This window comes from Gymnoscopelus braueri (assembly GCF_963280865.1).
Source record: "Gymnoscopelus braueri genome assembly, chromosome: 3".
Taxonomy (NCBI): Eukaryota; Metazoa; Chordata; class Actinopteri; order Myctophiformes; family Myctophidae; genus Gymnoscopelus; species Gymnoscopelus braueri.
Window position 1 is genome coordinate 15,471,448 of NC_137612.1, and position 17,377 is coordinate 15,488,824.

At 39.1% G+C, this 17,377-nt stretch overlaps 1 protein-coding gene across 1 annotated transcript in view; it reads right to left on the reverse strand.

Moving 5' to 3' along the window:
- LOC308080506 (sortilin-like) overlaps positions 1-17,377 on the reverse strand; it is a 52,991-nt gene that overhangs the window by 13,011 nt on the left and 22,603 nt on the right. The window contains exons 3-10 of the mRNA XM_080422402.1: positions 17,065-17,138; positions 15,304-15,406; positions 12,177-12,338; positions 11,847-11,920; positions 6,295-6,344; positions 4,359-4,486; positions 3,701-3,845; positions 499-654 (exon numbers count right to left, since the gene is read on the reverse strand). Coding sequence (XP_080278528.1) covers positions 499-654; positions 3,701-3,845; positions 4,359-4,486; positions 6,295-6,344; positions 11,847-11,920; positions 12,177-12,338; positions 15,304-15,406; positions 17,065-17,138 — 892 coding nt within the window. The remainder of the gene's footprint in view (positions 1-498; positions 655-3,700; positions 3,846-4,358; positions 4,487-6,294; positions 6,345-11,846; positions 11,921-12,176; positions 12,339-15,303; positions 15,407-17,064; positions 17,139-17,377) is intronic.

Consider the following 17,377-nt stretch of genomic DNA (forward strand, 5'->3'; position numbering starts at 1 on the left):
AGTAAAAGTATTAATACTGCAATGTAGAAATACTAAGTAAAAGTCTGGAATTCAAAATGCACTTGAGTAAAAGTACAAAAGTATTGATATCAAAATGTACTTAAAGTACCAAAAGTAGAAAGCACTCATTATGCAGAATGTCCCATTTCACAAGTTTTGAAATGTATAAAATGTATAAAAAAATCTTTGGAAAATAGCCGATCTACAAGCTCGTAGCTTGTAGATCGGCTATTTTCAAATGGCCGAAATGTATATAGAGCTGAAGTGGTCGATGTATGTTTTGTAATGATAATCAAAATCTACAAAGTAACTAGTAACTAAAGTTTTTCATATAATTGCAGTGGAGTAAAAAGTACAATATTTGTCTCTGAGATGTAGTGGAGTAGAAGTAAAAGTACTGAAAACAGGAAATACTCCAGTAAAGTAAAAAAAATACCTCAACATTGTACTTAATTACTGTACTTGAGTAAATGTAGTTAGTTACTTTACACCACTGACCTGCAGTGAGTACGCTGGTCATGTAGACGCCCCTGAGCGAGGTGATGTTAGTGAAGTCAGTGTCACTTCCTGAGATGGTGTACAGGTGGCGCTCCAGAGACTTGGAGAACACGGTTCCTCTGTCGTCCGATACGTAAATGGTTCCAACCCCGGAGTCTGTGCACAACAACATACAGTAGGAAGATGTTAGCTTCTCAACCAGTGTTGTTTTCGTCGACTAAAACTATGACGAAATAAAAACTAGACTAAAATGTTAGTGAGGGACTAGTGGAGAAGAGATCCAGTATAACTAAAATACATTTTATGTTTGGTTGCGCGCGGCGGGTGTTGCACTCTGAAAATATCAGATCTACAAGCTCACAACCTGTCGCAGCGCAACGAGTTGTGAGCTTGTAGATCAGCTATTTTCCGTATTGCAACCAAGTGTAAATTCAGCCATTACGACGCCATCAAGGCACCACCAAAATACATTTTAGTCGACTGTAGATTTAGTCGACTATAATCTTATGATATTTAGTCGACTAAAACTAGACTAAAACTTTTAAACATTTAAGATGACTAAAATAGGACTAAAACTAAATGGAATTTTATTCAAAAGACTATGACTAAAACTAAATCAGAATTTGCTGTAAACCATAATAGCAGATCTACAAGCTCATACTCGGTGCCGCGCTATGAGCTTGTATACCTGTCGGGGCAGAAACCCCTTATCTCCATATTCTAACTTTTTGTGTTTTTTCATAAACGAATGCTCTACTTTTTTTTACGTATATTATCTTTTTGTTTGATTTTCCACAATAAAAAAATGTCTTTGCCCCAAGCCTCCCCCCCAGCACAAATACAAGTTCATTATTTGTCTTTGTCTTTTGTTCTCTCAAATCATCATACCCTCAGTTATTTTCCATAAAAAGGGAAAATAAATAACAATAATGATGATAACAATGATAATAATAATACATAACAGAAACCAGCTACAACAGAAATAAAATACCACAGTGCCCTACGTTTTATCACTGGTGATGATTATCTCACCCATCACTGTATTTTATAATATGATAAAGTGGGTTGGCCATCTCTCGCAGTTTGTAGAGAACAACATTGTATTTCTTTGTATTTATTTATTAGGCCTTGTGTGGTAAACTTCCTTTATATCTATCTTCACTTTTGGAACCAAAGGTTACTGGACATTCAACATGTTCACAAACACACATTAGATATACCAGTCCACGTAAGAGCAGTGAACAAGTGAAAACTGCTTTCATGTATTATGCTCCACACAAATGGAACAAACTTCAGGACTCTCTGAAACTGGTGCGATTGGTCTCAATAGAGACATTCAGGGTGCTTCTTGAGGACACACTACATAGTGACTGCACCTGTTTCATGTAACAGTGGCCCTCATTTATCAACGCAGCGTATAAACCGGCGTATATTTTTCCATATATTCGGCCGTACACCAACGTCGAAGTCACATTTATCAACGAATCCTACACAGCTGATCCGAGCCTACATTTGGTCCCAGGCTTGATAAATGTCACGGCTGGAACCTAGCGTCATTTAAATAACACGCCCTTAAATATTCTCAAAACGCCCCGATTTTACGACATGAAGAAGGACCAGAATACGACCAAAGACATCAAAAGCCAATGAGAAAGAGTTTCCCCCGCCTGCCTCGCCACACACGCACACGCCCCCCCCCCTCTCTCTCTCTCTCTCTCTCTCTCTCTCTCTCACACACACACACACACACACACGCCCGCCCAGCTGTGTTTTTCATGTATTGTAATCCGTACTGTTACCGTAGCGGTACAATCTTTGTCACGTAGGCTTGTAGCCTACATGAATGACATATTATGATACCAATCACATCGCCATGAATGGAATACGTTTGTATATTAATTTATTTAACCCATACCGAGCAGTGCACAAGCAGTCATGTAGGATATTCCCCGTGAGACGGCAGTGGTTTCGGTCCGCCACGTTAATAAGAGATTGGAGCGTCGGGTTTATATCCTTAACCCAGTCAGGTTGTGGTCTTCAAAACTCTCTATGACATAACTCCATAACATAGGACAAGCTACTGTAAGTTTGTACACCTCACTGTCCATGAAAAGATCGTCGGCAGTCCCGACCGCGGGACTCCCGAGTCCCGACGCAAAAGCGCTCGTATATTTTGAAAATAGCAGATCTACAAGCTCACAACGCGTCGCGATGCGACCCGTTTTTGAGCTTGCAGATCTGCTATTTTAAAATAGCCAATGCAACTGAATGACTGTTAAAGCAGTTTGTTTAAATTACTTTATAAAATGTTATATTTTCACAGGGATTAATTATTAGTGTGTGTAGATACATTTATGAGTGGATTATGTGTCCAGATGCCTGTCAGACAATGCTGCTCCGCAGGTCTAGAATGGAATAAACGGGCGCAGCCAACGTCAACAACTGGTCTCGACCAGACGTGAGATCTCAGCGTATGGTAGGATGAAGCCCACGTCAGGATATATTGATAAATGCCGAAAGGTGCGGTGATCTCGCCCTACGCCCATTATTTGGGCTGCACCGCGTTGATAAATGAGGGCCAGTGTGTTTATTTGCATCTGTGATGATTGTAATATGATTAAAATGTTTGTTATTGTTTTTCACAGTGGTGTAAAGCAACTAAGTACATTTACTCAAGTACTGTACTTAAGTACAATTTTGAGGTACTTTTTGCTACTTTACTCGAGTATATCCAATTGTCTATACTTTTACTTCTACTCCACTACATCTCGGAGGCAAATATTGTACTTTTACTCCACTTCAATTATTTGAAAACCTTAGTTACTAGTTACTTTGCAGATATAAATGATTACATTATAAAACATACATTAACCACTTTAACCCTTTTTTATACCTAGGCTATTTTCAAATATTTCAGTACCTTTAATTTTGGTACTTTAAGTACATTTTGATACCAATACTTTTGTACTTTTACTGAAGTACATTTTGAATTCCGAACTTTTACTTGTAACAGAGTACTTCTACATTGCAATATTGATACTTTTACTTAAGTAAAACAATTGTGTACTTTTTCCACCATTGGTTTTTCATTATGTATGTATTTTATATGTTGTTATCAGGGCGTCCTTGAAATAGAGAGCTTGCTCTCAATGGGCTTTCCTGAATAAATAAAGGAAAAAGAAAAAAGAAAAGACCTACTGACCTCCGGGGTCGTCGACGTGCATGAACACCATGTCCTGATTGGCTGCCAGGATGCTGTAGAACTGCTCATGGTTGACGGTCGGCAGCTGAGCCATGTTCCACTCTTCACCGCCGTTCACCGACACGTGGATCATGCGCTCTGTACCCTGACACACACACACACGCACACACACAAACACACACACACACACACGCACACGCACACGCACACGCACACGCACACGCACGCGCACGCGCACGCGCACGCGCACGCGCACGCGCACGCGCACGCGCACACGCACACGCACACGCACACGCACACGCACACACACACACACACACACACACACACAATTTAGGCATTTAGCTGACGCTCTTAATCCAGAGCGACTACAGCAGTAGTGTAAAGTAACTAAGTACATTTTACTTAAGTGCTGTACTTAATTAAAATGTTGAGGTATTTGTACTTTACTTGAGTATTTCCAATTTCCAATACTTTTACTTCTACTCCACTACATATCCCAGATCCAAATATTATACTTTTACTCCACTACAATTATTTGAACACTTTAGTCACTAGTTACTTTGTAGATTTTGATTATTATTACAAAACATACATTAGCCCTATATACCACAGCACGCACGCACGCACGCACGCACGCACGCACACACGCACTTACCAGGCCAGTCATAATGGAGGTGAACACAAAGCGTCCTGCCAGAACAAAGGAATAGACTTTAGTTGCGATGGTCTTGAAACTCCTCCCATAGTCCACGCTCCTCCTCAACTCCAGCATTCCTTTATCATCTGAAAACACAATGTGACGCGTAACAGCCGTTTAGTGAAATAGCTGCTATCGCTATTTTTGAGAATTATTTTAAAAGTCAAAGTGAGCTTCAAGCGTGTCATAAATCGTGGCTGTAGGGCAGAAACCAACTACATATATCTTTTAACGTCTTTAATAAATCTGCGCTATTGAACACCTTTTATGTCTGTGTGTGGGTTTTACAAATATTGAACCAATGAAAAGTATTAAAAGGCGCTTCTGACTAAAAACTCCATTGGATCCTAAAACTGTCGGTCAAACCGCCTAACTCCAACTCAGGTCTTTTTCCGTCTGTCTTCGTCATTCTAATCAATGATGGACAAAACAACTATCTCCACATTAATGGTCAAAAACCTCCTAACTCCACTTGAGCTGTATTTGGGTAAAGTGATGATAATATAAGTACACATTCAGGTATCTGACAATGTACAAAGTCACTGTACCAACTTTTGATGAGGCAGTATTGTGTTTTTTTTTTCCATTTCCTGAAAAATGTGTATTATATTTATATTTTGCACATAGTTGGTTTCTGCCCGACAGCAGGGAAATATCGTCACCTTGCAAAACTAATGGCCTAAGTCATCTTTTTTTAGGAAAATTATATTTTTGCCTAAGTCAGCTCCTCATGACACTGGCCACCTCTGGTAAAATCTCCTACCTCCTTTTAGTATAATGGCCTAACTCCCTAGTGTGACTTAGGCCAAAATAGGCTATTTTTTTGTTTTACTGATTTAGGCATTTTTTGGGCTTTTTGGGGGGGCCTAAGACAGATTTAATCTTATTTAAACCTATTTAAATCTCTTATGTTACATAACTGACAGTGTTATTTTTATTTTAATAGTCATATTTTTTTATAAACGTTTTGGGTGAAATTATTAAGAAATATCATATATTTTGTTTTGTATCAGTTTTAAATGTTTCCTGAAAAACTTAAAAAAAATTACTTGGGCCATTAGTTTAGCAAGGTGACGATATTGAACCAATGAAAAGTATTAACAAGTGCTTGTGACTAAATAATATCTACATCGAATCTGTCTGGTCTGGTGAGTGGTGAATAAAATTCACCTTCAATCTAAATTCAATATAGTTGCTAAAACTGGCTTGAAACAATACTAAGATTAAAAAAACATTGCAGAATCAATGCAAAGACGCAGTGTTGATTTCGTCGACTAAAACTATGACGAAAAATGTTCTTCGCCTAACTTTTTTCACTGACGAAAACGAAATAAGAACTAAGCTATGATGACTAAAACTAAGACTAAATATACTGATAATTTCATGAACAAATAAAAACTAGACTAAAATGTTAGCGAGTGACTAGTGGAGAAGAGATCCAATAGAACTAAGACAAGTCATTTTATGCTTGATGGCACTCGGGTGTTGTGCTCTAAAAATACCCGATCTACAAGCTCACAACACGTCGCGTTGCGACGCGTTGTGAGCTTTTAGATCGGCTATTTTCAGCATGCAACCAAGTGTAAAATCAGCCATTACGACGCCATCAAGGCACCGCCAAAATCCATTTTAGTCGACTATATTTTTATGATATTTAGTCAACTAAAACTAGACTAACAGTAAAACATTTCAGATGACTAAAACTAAATGGAATTTGATTCTAAAGACTATGACTAAAACTGAATCAAAATTTGCTGTCAAAATCAACACTACAAAGACGTTAGGACGGTCCTTCATAAGCAGTAGGCGTGTAGGTTTGTCAGCATCTGTCCAAGAAACTAATAGATGAATAGATAACGGACAATATCAAACAACAAATACAAAGCAGACTCACTGCAGGAGCCATTGGAGTTGGTTGTCAAGTAGATGTTGTTCTTGGGACCCCTGCACACGTAGCAAATGAAGAAGAAAATACAAAAAAAACAGAAGGAGAAATTTCATTTAGAGCAGTGGTGGAAAGTACTTAAAGTTTTGAAATAGTTGTAGTGGAGTAAAAGTACAATATTTTCCTCTGAGATGTAGTGGAGTAGAAGTAAAAGTATTGGAAATTAAATTGGAAATACTAAGTAAAAAATACCTCAAAATTGTACTTAAGTACAGTACTTGAGTAAATATACCTAGTTACTTTACACTGGATTTTAGATAGCATGTTATAGGGTTCATTGTTTACTTGGGAGCCTAGACTCTATAGGAGGCCCTTACACAGTTCTTTCTCTGCTCTGCGCTATTTATGTGATTATTTAACTTGTTTACCGACTACTAGAGTTCAACACACACTTGTAAAAGCCACTCTGGTTAAATTATAAATTGTTAAATTGAGTCGCGCTGACAGACAGCAAACATGAGCCTCCTCTGTGCCTGCTATTGATTTGAGGTTGCGGGGTCTATAACTCTAACCCATTACGACCGGGAACGCATCTGTGTCACTGAAAATGTGTGCAAATCATTGAATATATATTTATACATTTTTAACTAAAATCTAGTATTTTTTTGAGAGGGGGGGGGTCTGCGGACACATAATTTTGGGTGGTCCTTTTTTCAAACTGTTAGGATTTAGAACAGGGGTCTTCAACGTTTTCAGGCCAAGGACCCCTTGGCTGAGAGCGAGATAAAGTAGGGACCCCCATTATATATTGTATAAAATATTTATTTTTTCATAGATTTCATAGGCAGCTTCATAGACTTGTTTCACAGCACTATCTATCATGTTGGATTCATGTTAATGTGTATTTCCAGACATTTAACCAGGCACTTAAACAATACTTAGTAAACCTGACCTTTCACTCTGTACTTATAGTCTGCTCTTTTTCCCCCCTACATCAAACCACTTGGCCGAAAACAGCAGATCTACAAGCACACAACGCCTCGCAGCGTGAGGCGTTGTGTGCTTGTAGATCTGCTACTTTTGGCTAAAGTTCTCCTTTAGAATAGGGATGCTTGGTTGAAGTGGTTAATGTATATATCACACAAAGATTTGGCGGACCCCCTGTAGTAACTCTGAGGACCCCCTAGGGGTCCCGGACCCCCTGTTGAAGACCTCTGATTTAGAAGATATTCATAGAATCCCCCAGAAGGGCACGACGGTCCCACCGCACTTTTAATTGACCTCTGAGGCAGAATCTGCCAAATGCTTTGTCAATGTGCGTGTGTCAAAATGCGTCAAAATTCTTGGAAAAAAATGTGCAAGAACATAAATCCACGCGTTTGCATGCCCGAAGCAAAGATTTGAGTAAAAAGAAAAAACGCTTTAAAAAACATACATTCAGAGATTTGCACACATTTTGACGATTCAAAAATAAATAAATAGCAGACCTATTTTTTAACAGCCCAAGTATAAGATAATGGTTAAAGTGACCCAGTCTTAATGGGTTAAACGACCAGCTGTGGTCACGTTCGAAGTAAGGCCTTCTCTGTCTCTGTATTACCCACAATGCATTGCTGACGACCACAAGGCGGACCGGACGGGACACCACCACGACCTCATGTGAACTCTGTGGATCCAACGAAACTGCTAGTGTTGCCAGATTTCGCGAGAGAAATAAACAACCAGGTCTATGAAAACCAGTGGTGGAAAGTAAACAAAGTACATTTACTCAAGTACTGCACTTATAAGTACAATTTTGAGGTATTTGTACTTAATACTTGAGTATTTCCAATTTCCAATACTTTTACTTCTACTCCACTACATCTCAGAGGCAAATATTGTGCTTTTACTCCACTACAATTATTTGAAAACTTTAGTTACTAGTTACAGTACTTTGTAGATTTTGATTATTATTACAAAACATACATTAACCACTTCAGCTCTGTATACATTTTGGTGAAAATAGCCGATCTACAAGCTCACAATGCGTCACAATGCGACACATTGTGAGCTTGTAGATCTGTTATTTTCAAAAGATTTTTTAATATTTCATATATTTGAAAACTTGTGAAATGGGACATTCTGCATAATGAGTATACTTTCAACTTTTGGTACTTTAAGTACATTTTGATACCAATACTTTTGTGTGCTTTTACTCAAGTAAAATTTTTATTCCAAACTTTTACTTGTAACGGAGTAGGCTACTTCTACATGCAGTATTAATACTTTTACTTAAGTACAAAATGTGAGTACTTATATAATATTTTTGACACATTTTAACCACACAAAATCTGGTACGGGGTCCAATGGCACTAAATAATTTCAGATGGGGGTGGGGGGGGGTCCTTGACATGAAAATGTTTAAGAACCAGCAATATTTACAAGCAACTTTACAGAAAAACCCAAAGTCGCTTATAATAAGCAGACATGGCAACACTGGATGAAACCACAGTGAACTGCTGAGTCAAGCTAGCACATGTCTGACAGCTGGAATAACACACACACGTACACACAATAACACATACAGCACACGCGCGCACACACACACACACACACACACACACACTTTACATAAACAAACACACATGCAAGGCAAGCACATAATAACACACATACAGTACGCACGCACGCACGCACGCACGCACGCACGCACGCACGCACGCACGCACGCACACACACACACACACACACACACACACACACACGCCTAGATGCATATCTATCAAAGTTTTAAGGACACACCTACATAAATAAATGATGTTCTATTACTGTAGGTCCCAAATGGACCATTGACCAACTTCTATGACAAACAAGTATTTTTCTTTTTTCATCTTGTGAATCTTGAGAAATAAGCAACCAGGTCTATGAAAACAAGCCCAAAAGAAGTGACTATAGGCTACGGCTATTTTCCGTGGTAAAATGTTATATTTCTGCATGGGGAGTGTCCAGTGTTGATTTCGTCGACTAAAACTATGACGAAAAATGTCCGTCGACTACCGTTTTTCACTGACCGAAATGAAAACTAAATAAAAACTAAGTTATGATGACTAAAACTAAGACTAAATATATTGTCAATTTCGTCAACAAATAAAAACTAGACTAAAATGTTAGTGAGGGACTAGTGGAGAAGAGATCCAGTAGAACTAGATCTCAACTGGTTGCGCTCGGGTGTTGCGCTCTGAAAATAGCATAGCAACCGAGAGTAAAATCAGTCATTACGACGCCATCAAGGCACCGCCACAATACATTTTAGTCGACTAAATCAACTGTAGATTTAGTCGACCGTAATCTTATGATATTTAGTCGACTAAAACTAGACAAAAACCAAAACATTTCAGATGACTAAAATATGACTAAAACTAAATGGAATTTTATTCAAAAGACTATGACTAAAACTAAATAAAAAATTGCTGTCAAAATCAACACTGGGAGTGTCCTTGGTGGCACAAAATAATTTCAGAAGGGGGGGGTGGGGGGGGGGGGGCACAAATACATATTCATTTGGTGGTCCTTCACATGAAAATATTTAAGAACCAGCTGGTTCAACAACATTAGGAAGCAAAGCGCAAATAAGCAAATACACTTTAGAAACCAGCCCAGCAACCCACAACTACCAATATTTACAAGAGACTTTACAGAACAAACAAGCCCAAAGTCGCTTATAATAAGCAGACATGGCAACGCTGCTGGCGTGCGCTGTTCTGGAGCTCCTCAGCCAGCGGCAAGAGTTCAATGTACTGTAGTCCACCCAGCCAGGTCCACCCATGTGTCTCTATGTCTCCATGTTTACTGTATGCCATGTCAACTCTTACATACTGCATTGGTTCTGAAAGTGGGGTCCGGCCCAAGAATTGTATTTGAAAATAGCAGATCTACAAGCTCACAACGCAGTTGCATCGCGAGCAACACGTTGTGAGCTTGTAGATTTGCCATTTTCAAATAGCCGATGTATACCATAGGTTTAAAGTGCTCATAGTTGCTTCTTTTTTGGGCTTGTTTTTCTAGACCTGGTTGCTTGTTTCTCTGACAGAATCTGGCAACACTGCCCAACGGGGGTCCTTGAGGGGGTTCCAGGGTGTCCCCAGCTAAATGATGATAGTTGATAGTTAGGAAATACCGGTAGGAACCAAATGGACCCTTACGGTCTGTAACTCTGAACGTGTACAAATGGAACCAAATGGACCCGTACGGGTCCATTTGGTTCCATTTGTACACTCTAGGAGTTATGGTGGTCCGTGGTCTAATGCAAGGGTTCTCAAAGTGGGGTCCGGGGACCCCCAGGGGTCCTTGAGTGGGTTCAAGGGGGTCCCCAGCAAGCAAAATGTGTTAATAATATATCAAAATTTCAGTTTAACCACTTTGCCCCACTTTGCCCCAACTATACTTGAATTTAGGGGTCCCTTGACATGTAAACGTTTGAGAACTAATGACATACTGTCAGTAGACAGCTCCATGGAGCCCTCTTTCTTTTATCTGAGACCACTTCAACCACTTCAACCATACGTACTGTAGCTACTTCTCCTACGGAATAATAGCAAAAATAGCTGAAATAAAAGCTTTCAACGCGTTGGCTTTTATTGAGCTATTATTAAAGGTAGGGTAAGTGATATATTTTGGTTGAAACAAAAGGCTTTGTTAAAAGGTTAAAGCACTATATTCTGATCGTAATCATTGCGATAGAGTGTTGTTCAGTAACAGGAGTCTCTCTGTCTCTCCAGCTCTTTAACGAACAGAAAATACATTTTCAGGTAGGCCTAGGTGACAAAATGTCAGCCAATCTGGAGAGAGTACCCATTTATCAGATTACATTTTATAATGTTGTCAGCTCATTTCTTTGTGTCATCACTTCCAATTTCACTTGTTTAATCTGTATCCTGACTGAGTTCTCTGTCTTGATAAAATTGGTATCCTGACCTGAAAATGCATTTTCTGTTTAATAAAGAGCTGGAGAGACATGGAGACTCCTGTTACTGAACAAACACTCTGTAGCAATGAGTACTATCAGAATATAGAGCTATTTAACACTTATTTTAACCAAAGAAAATCACGTACCTTACCTTTAACGCTATTTCTCAATATTATTTGAAGGGCGGCTGTGGCTCAGGAGCCAGAGCAGGTCGTCCAATGATCCGTGGGTCGCCGGTTCGAATCCCGGCTCCTCCTGTCCACATGTCGAAGTGTCCTTGGGCAAGACACTGAACCCTACATTGCCTCCAATGGTTCGGTCGGTGCTACTGTAGCTTGCCACCATTGGTGTGTGATTGTGGGAAAAGTGGTGACGCTGGTGTCGACTGTTCGCTGTTCTACCTCCAAATGTCCCCCCCATGAATGAATGAACCATTGTAAAGCGCTTAGAGTAAGTTTGAGTACTTAGAAAAGCGCCATAAAAATGCAACTCATTATTGTTATTATTTCTGGAACTTTTTCAAAAGATTTTTCTTTTTTTGTGTGACTATTTCTAATAATCAACATTTATGCAACTTTCCCTTCAAAAAGTCAAAGCAGTGGAAAGACGTTCTCACCATCTGAAGAGACAAACGCTGTCATGAATCTTCCTCCAGGTGGCACCAAAGTCCTCAGACAGCCACAAGTCCAACTGGAGAGGAGAGGAGAGGAGAGGAGAGGGGAGAGGAGAGGAGAGGAGAGGAGAGGAGAGGAGAGGAGAGGGGAGGGGAGGGGAGGGGAGGAGAGGAGAGGAGAGGAGAGGAGAGGATTGTTGGAACGTGATTAGCTGAAATACACATTTAGGATTGGGTTTGTGGAGATACATTTTAGGATCATAAGTTTTGATTTCCTGGACTGTTCTTATTTGTGTGCTATAGGCTGGAGAGCGCCCCCTACTGTACACCTACCGTGAGACTGAGCATCAGCAGCACATTGCAGTCTCCTGGGTCGTACATCATCTGGACCAGGGGGTCGAAGGGCAGGTCGGTCGACACGAAGCTCAGGCCAAAGTCCTGCGAGCGGAAAAGACGAGAACCCCCCGTCTCTGACAGATCTCCTGTCAGGATCACCTGAAGAAAAAGCACAAACAACACAAACTATAGTGAGAGAACATCAGAGAAGATGCCAACGTCCCATTCTCTTCTAGTACAGTGGTTCTCAATTAACACATTAAGACCGGGAACACATCTGTCATTTTTAGATTTCTTTGGCTATTCAAAAATAGCAGATCTACAAGCTCATAGCACGGCACTATGACTTGTAGATATTTTTTAGAAAAATCTAGAAAATGTGTGCAAATCTTTGAATACATATTTTTTTAAAGAGGAGATGCCATGGTTTTGCACTTTTTCAGTTTTCATGTGTCTATGAGGTTGATAGAACTTCATTAAGCCCCCTGTTGGTGTTTTTATGGTGTTTTATGTCTTCTCTGACTATTTTGAGTTTCTTCCTGGAGGCTGAAACCTTGAGGGTCAAACGTGCCAATAGAAAAACAGCCCAGCTTTAATGACATAGTAAAAATATACCCTCCCCCTCATTATCATAACACAACAGGTGTGGGCATGAGGAGGAGGAGGGACTAGGACAGGTGGGTGGTGCTAAGGTGGTGGAGGAGGTGCTAAGGTGAGAACCAGGTATACTTAATGAACTGGAGGCGTGTCTACATAAAAACATAATTTTAACAATTTCTGTACACTTTTTTGAAAAAAAATCTTCCTCCTAGTATAACCATAATACCTGAAGATTATATTTTAGGGGGGGGAAAAATCACTGAAAATCACACGGCACCCCGTCTTTAAAGCAAACGTTTGTAAAATATTTTGTTCCAGGGACCCCCCAGAAGCAAATATTTGAGTTACAAATGTTTGTTTTAAAAATAATATAATATATATTCAAAGACTTTCACACATTATCACGATTTTTTTTTAAATAGCAGATCTACAAGCTCGTAGATCTGCTATTTTTGAATAGCCCAAAGAAATCTAGAGTGACACAGATGCGTTCCCGGTCTTAATGGGTTAAGGACCTGACTTGTAGGCGTTACGTTTAGTTAAGACTCGGTTCCACAGATAGATATTGTGAAAATAGCCGATCGTTGAGATATAGGTAATTTGACCAAAATATGGTATTATTTTTCTTAAAAGACCGTAAATGGTCACTTTATAGATGTGCAGATACCCTGTTTATACACTTATATTGTATCTGGGTTTGTTTACTGTTGAGTGAGAAAACAATGTTGGACATTAAGCTAATCATCTGATCTGGGGACCTTCCAAACTCATTTGGCGGACCCCCCTGTGGGCGCCCAACCCACAGGTTGAGAATCACTGTTCTAGTAGGACAGCACTGCTTCACAGTTCCAATGGAAACTCAGTTCCATGGTTTAATCCAGTGGTTTTCAACCAGTGGTCCGGGGACCACCAGTGGTCCTTGAGGGAGTACCAGGGGGTCCCCAGCAAAATTAGTTAACATAGCGTCACAATCATTTTTAACCACTTAGCTTTGGCTATTCAAAAATAGCAGATATACAAGCTTGTAGATCTGCTATTTTTGAAAAACCTTGAAAAAGTGTGCATATCTTTGAATATTTTTATTTTTTAAAGCGAAAATTAACTGATATCTTTGCTTCTGGGGTCCCTGGCACAAAACATTTTCAAATGGGGGTCCGCGGCCAAATGTAGGCTATATCAATTTAGGGGTCCTTGGCATGAAAAAGGTTGAAAACCACTGGTTTAATCCACTGGTTCTCACACTGTCTCATGTCAAAGACCACCAAATTAGTTGTATGTATTTGGCCATGGACAAAAAGGGGGAAGAAAAGGATTTGTGTTGTTAAAATGTTTAAAAAATAAACATAGTAAAAAGAATCATTTTCAAGATGTTTTGAAAATAGCAACAACAAAAAAAGCATCGCGATGCAACGTGTTGTGAGCTTGTAGATCTGATATTTTCTAATAGCCCATGTATCTAGGGTTAAAGTGGTTACATTGATTTTAACCAATCAATATTATTATTATATTATTAATACATTATTATTAGTAGTAATAATAATAATAATATTATTATTAACTTGAATGTCCTGGAGTCAAGGTTTACTGTGTTTATGAAAATGTTTACAAAGGCACGCAACATCTAAAATGATTGGATTTCAGCTTTCTGTTACCGCATTGATTTATCTACAACAATTCAAAACTCAGACATAGACGCATAAATATTCTTGATAAACTACTTGTTGTCAGAACACAAGGGTGTCTGGATGTTCCTGATCTTTTATGGTATCTACATTTTTTTTAAAAATGTGTAAACAAAAATTGTGCAAACGCTCGTAGCTCTGATGCAATCATGTGAGACATTTAGGAAAACCACAGTGTTTCAACAGCTAAGCTGTCTTCATCAGGGTCCATCTGGAGCTGCTGAAATGTTTTGTTTTGTTTTTATGTCTCATGAATTATTGCATCAGAGCTACGAGTGTGTGTGTGTGTGTGTGTGTGTGTGTGTGTGTGTGTGTGTGTGTGTGTGTGTGTGTGTGTGTGTATCCTATTTTTATGCTTGTTTACGTTGGCTGCACCTCGTCATTGCCAGGGTGCAGCCTTTCACCTGTTTTGACAGTTTTATGGTTTACTAAACAGCGGATGGGAAGTGAATAACAAATCCCTGTAGGCCTATCTTAGATTCAGTGGTCCCCAACCTGTGTGAATTATTTTGGAGGGTCCCCAGATGATTTTGGGGGGTCCCCAGATGATTAGCTTAATGTGCAACTCAACAGTAAACAAACCAACATACAGTATAAGTGTATGCATGGTATCTGCACATTTCTAAAGTAACAATTTAATGACTTTTAAGACCTTTTTAATACCAAATTAGCCAAAAGTAAGATGTCTAACCTTTCCAGAGTGGTTAGACATATGGCGATGCCAAACTATTATTATTATTATTATTAATTAATAACATGTCTGACCTTTCCAGAGTGGTCGGGGCTGATGGCGATGCCAAACTATTATTATTATTATCATTATTATTAATAAGAGTTCTGACCTTTCCAGCGTGGTCGGGGCTGATAGCGATGCCAAACTCGCTCTGTACGAAGGTGTGGTTGATCAGGTGAGTCACGTCCTGGAAGGTCTTCCCATAGTCTTCACTGACACAGAGACACAGCGGTTATATTAATGAACACATCTACACTATTATACTGTTACTCACCGGTTAAAGATTTACTGTAAAACGTTCCCCTTCTACCCCAATTTAAACCCATTAAGACCTGGGACGCATCTGTGTCATTTTTTGATTTGAGCTAAAAAATGCATTATTTTACACTTTGGCTATTCAAAAATAGCAGATATACAAGCTCGTAACGCGGCACCGAGTGACGCGCTACGAGCTTGTAGATCTGCTATTTTTGAAAAATAGTGAAAATGTGTGCAAATCTTTGAATATATATATTCTTTTAAAGCAAACATTAACTCAAATCTTTGCTCCTGAGGGGTCCCTGGAACAACATATTTTGAGATGGGGGTCCACGGCCAAATTCATACCATTGTGGGGGTCCTTGACATGAAAAAGTTTGAAAACCACTGACATAGAAACATTCGGTTTTTCAGAAAACCGTTAGGATTTAGAAGACAATATTTTGCAGAATCGGAACCTCAGGCCTCAATGGGTTAAACCCGGTTTCCTGCGCAAGTGCAGATTTTCATTTTTCTTACCATTGAGCTAAGAGCCTGCCTGCTTGCTCAGGGGATAAATGTAATCTTGACCTTCAGGTCAAAATTCGTGTCAGAACCTGTGTCTAGGTGAGACGTGACCTTTGACACGATCTAAATGTCTCAATAGAAGAGCAGGGAGACAAAATACAACTTATTGTATAAGATATATTGTATTAACATACTCTACCATACAGATTGTATAAGTTATATTGTATTAACACACTCTACCATACAGATTGTATAAGTTATATTGTATTAACATACTCTACCATACAGATTGTATAAGTTATATTGTATTAACATACTCTACCATACAGATTGTATAAGTTATATTGTATTAACATACTCTACCATACAGATTGTATAAGTTATATTGTATTAACATACTCTACCATACAGATTGTATAAGTTATATTGTATTAACATACTCTACCATACAGATTGTATAAGTTATATTGTATTAATATACTCTACCATACAGATTGTATAAGTTATATTGTATTAACATACTCTACCATACAGATTGTTATAAGTTATACTGTATTAACATACTCTACCATACAGATTGTTATAAGTTATGCAAGGGATAATGCATGGGGAGGTAGTCATTATTGAAATGTAAAGCCCTTCAGGGTGATTATGCACCTCGGCTTCGCCTCGGTGCATAATCGCCCTGTCGGGCTTTAAATTTCAATAATGACTACCTCCCCATGCATTATCCCGCTTATTACACGGCTACTTAATAAATGCATAAATAAATTTACCCAAAAGTAACAACAAAACGAAGTATTTCCTTGCTTACGGGCAATGAAAGTATTCCATAAGTATTGGGCCTGGGCGGACAAGTTCGCCTCGGAAAACAAATGACATTTTTCTTTTTTTTGCGTAAATTAACGCCCTACTTGATCATTCTACAGCGTCACACAAAAGCATCAAAAGAAGCAGATCTACAAGCTCGAAAAGCGGCGCGAAGCGATGCGTTTTGAGCTTGTAGATCTGCTACTTTTTAATTTGAATCCTGAACAGTAACAGTTGTGGACATAATGAGGTTTCCACCCGACAGAGACGAAACAAACAGTCACATGGTTCTCACCTCCTGTACAGGTGGGACTGGCCGAATCGCATCATGATCATCGGAACCTGGAATGTCGTCAAGACCAGCAGCACCTGAGGATGAGAGACCAGCCATTAGAATGACCTCTCTCTCTCTCTCTCTCTCTCTCTCTCTCTCTCTCTCTCTCTCTCTCTCTCTCTCTCTCTCTCTCTCTCTCTCTCTCTCTCTCTCTCTCTGTATAAAGAGAGTTGTGTTACATTGCAACTTAGAGGGAAGACTATCTTACGAAACTATATATAAAAAAATAAGAAGTTAGACATCCATATAGGACAGGTTAGCTTGGTATAAACTT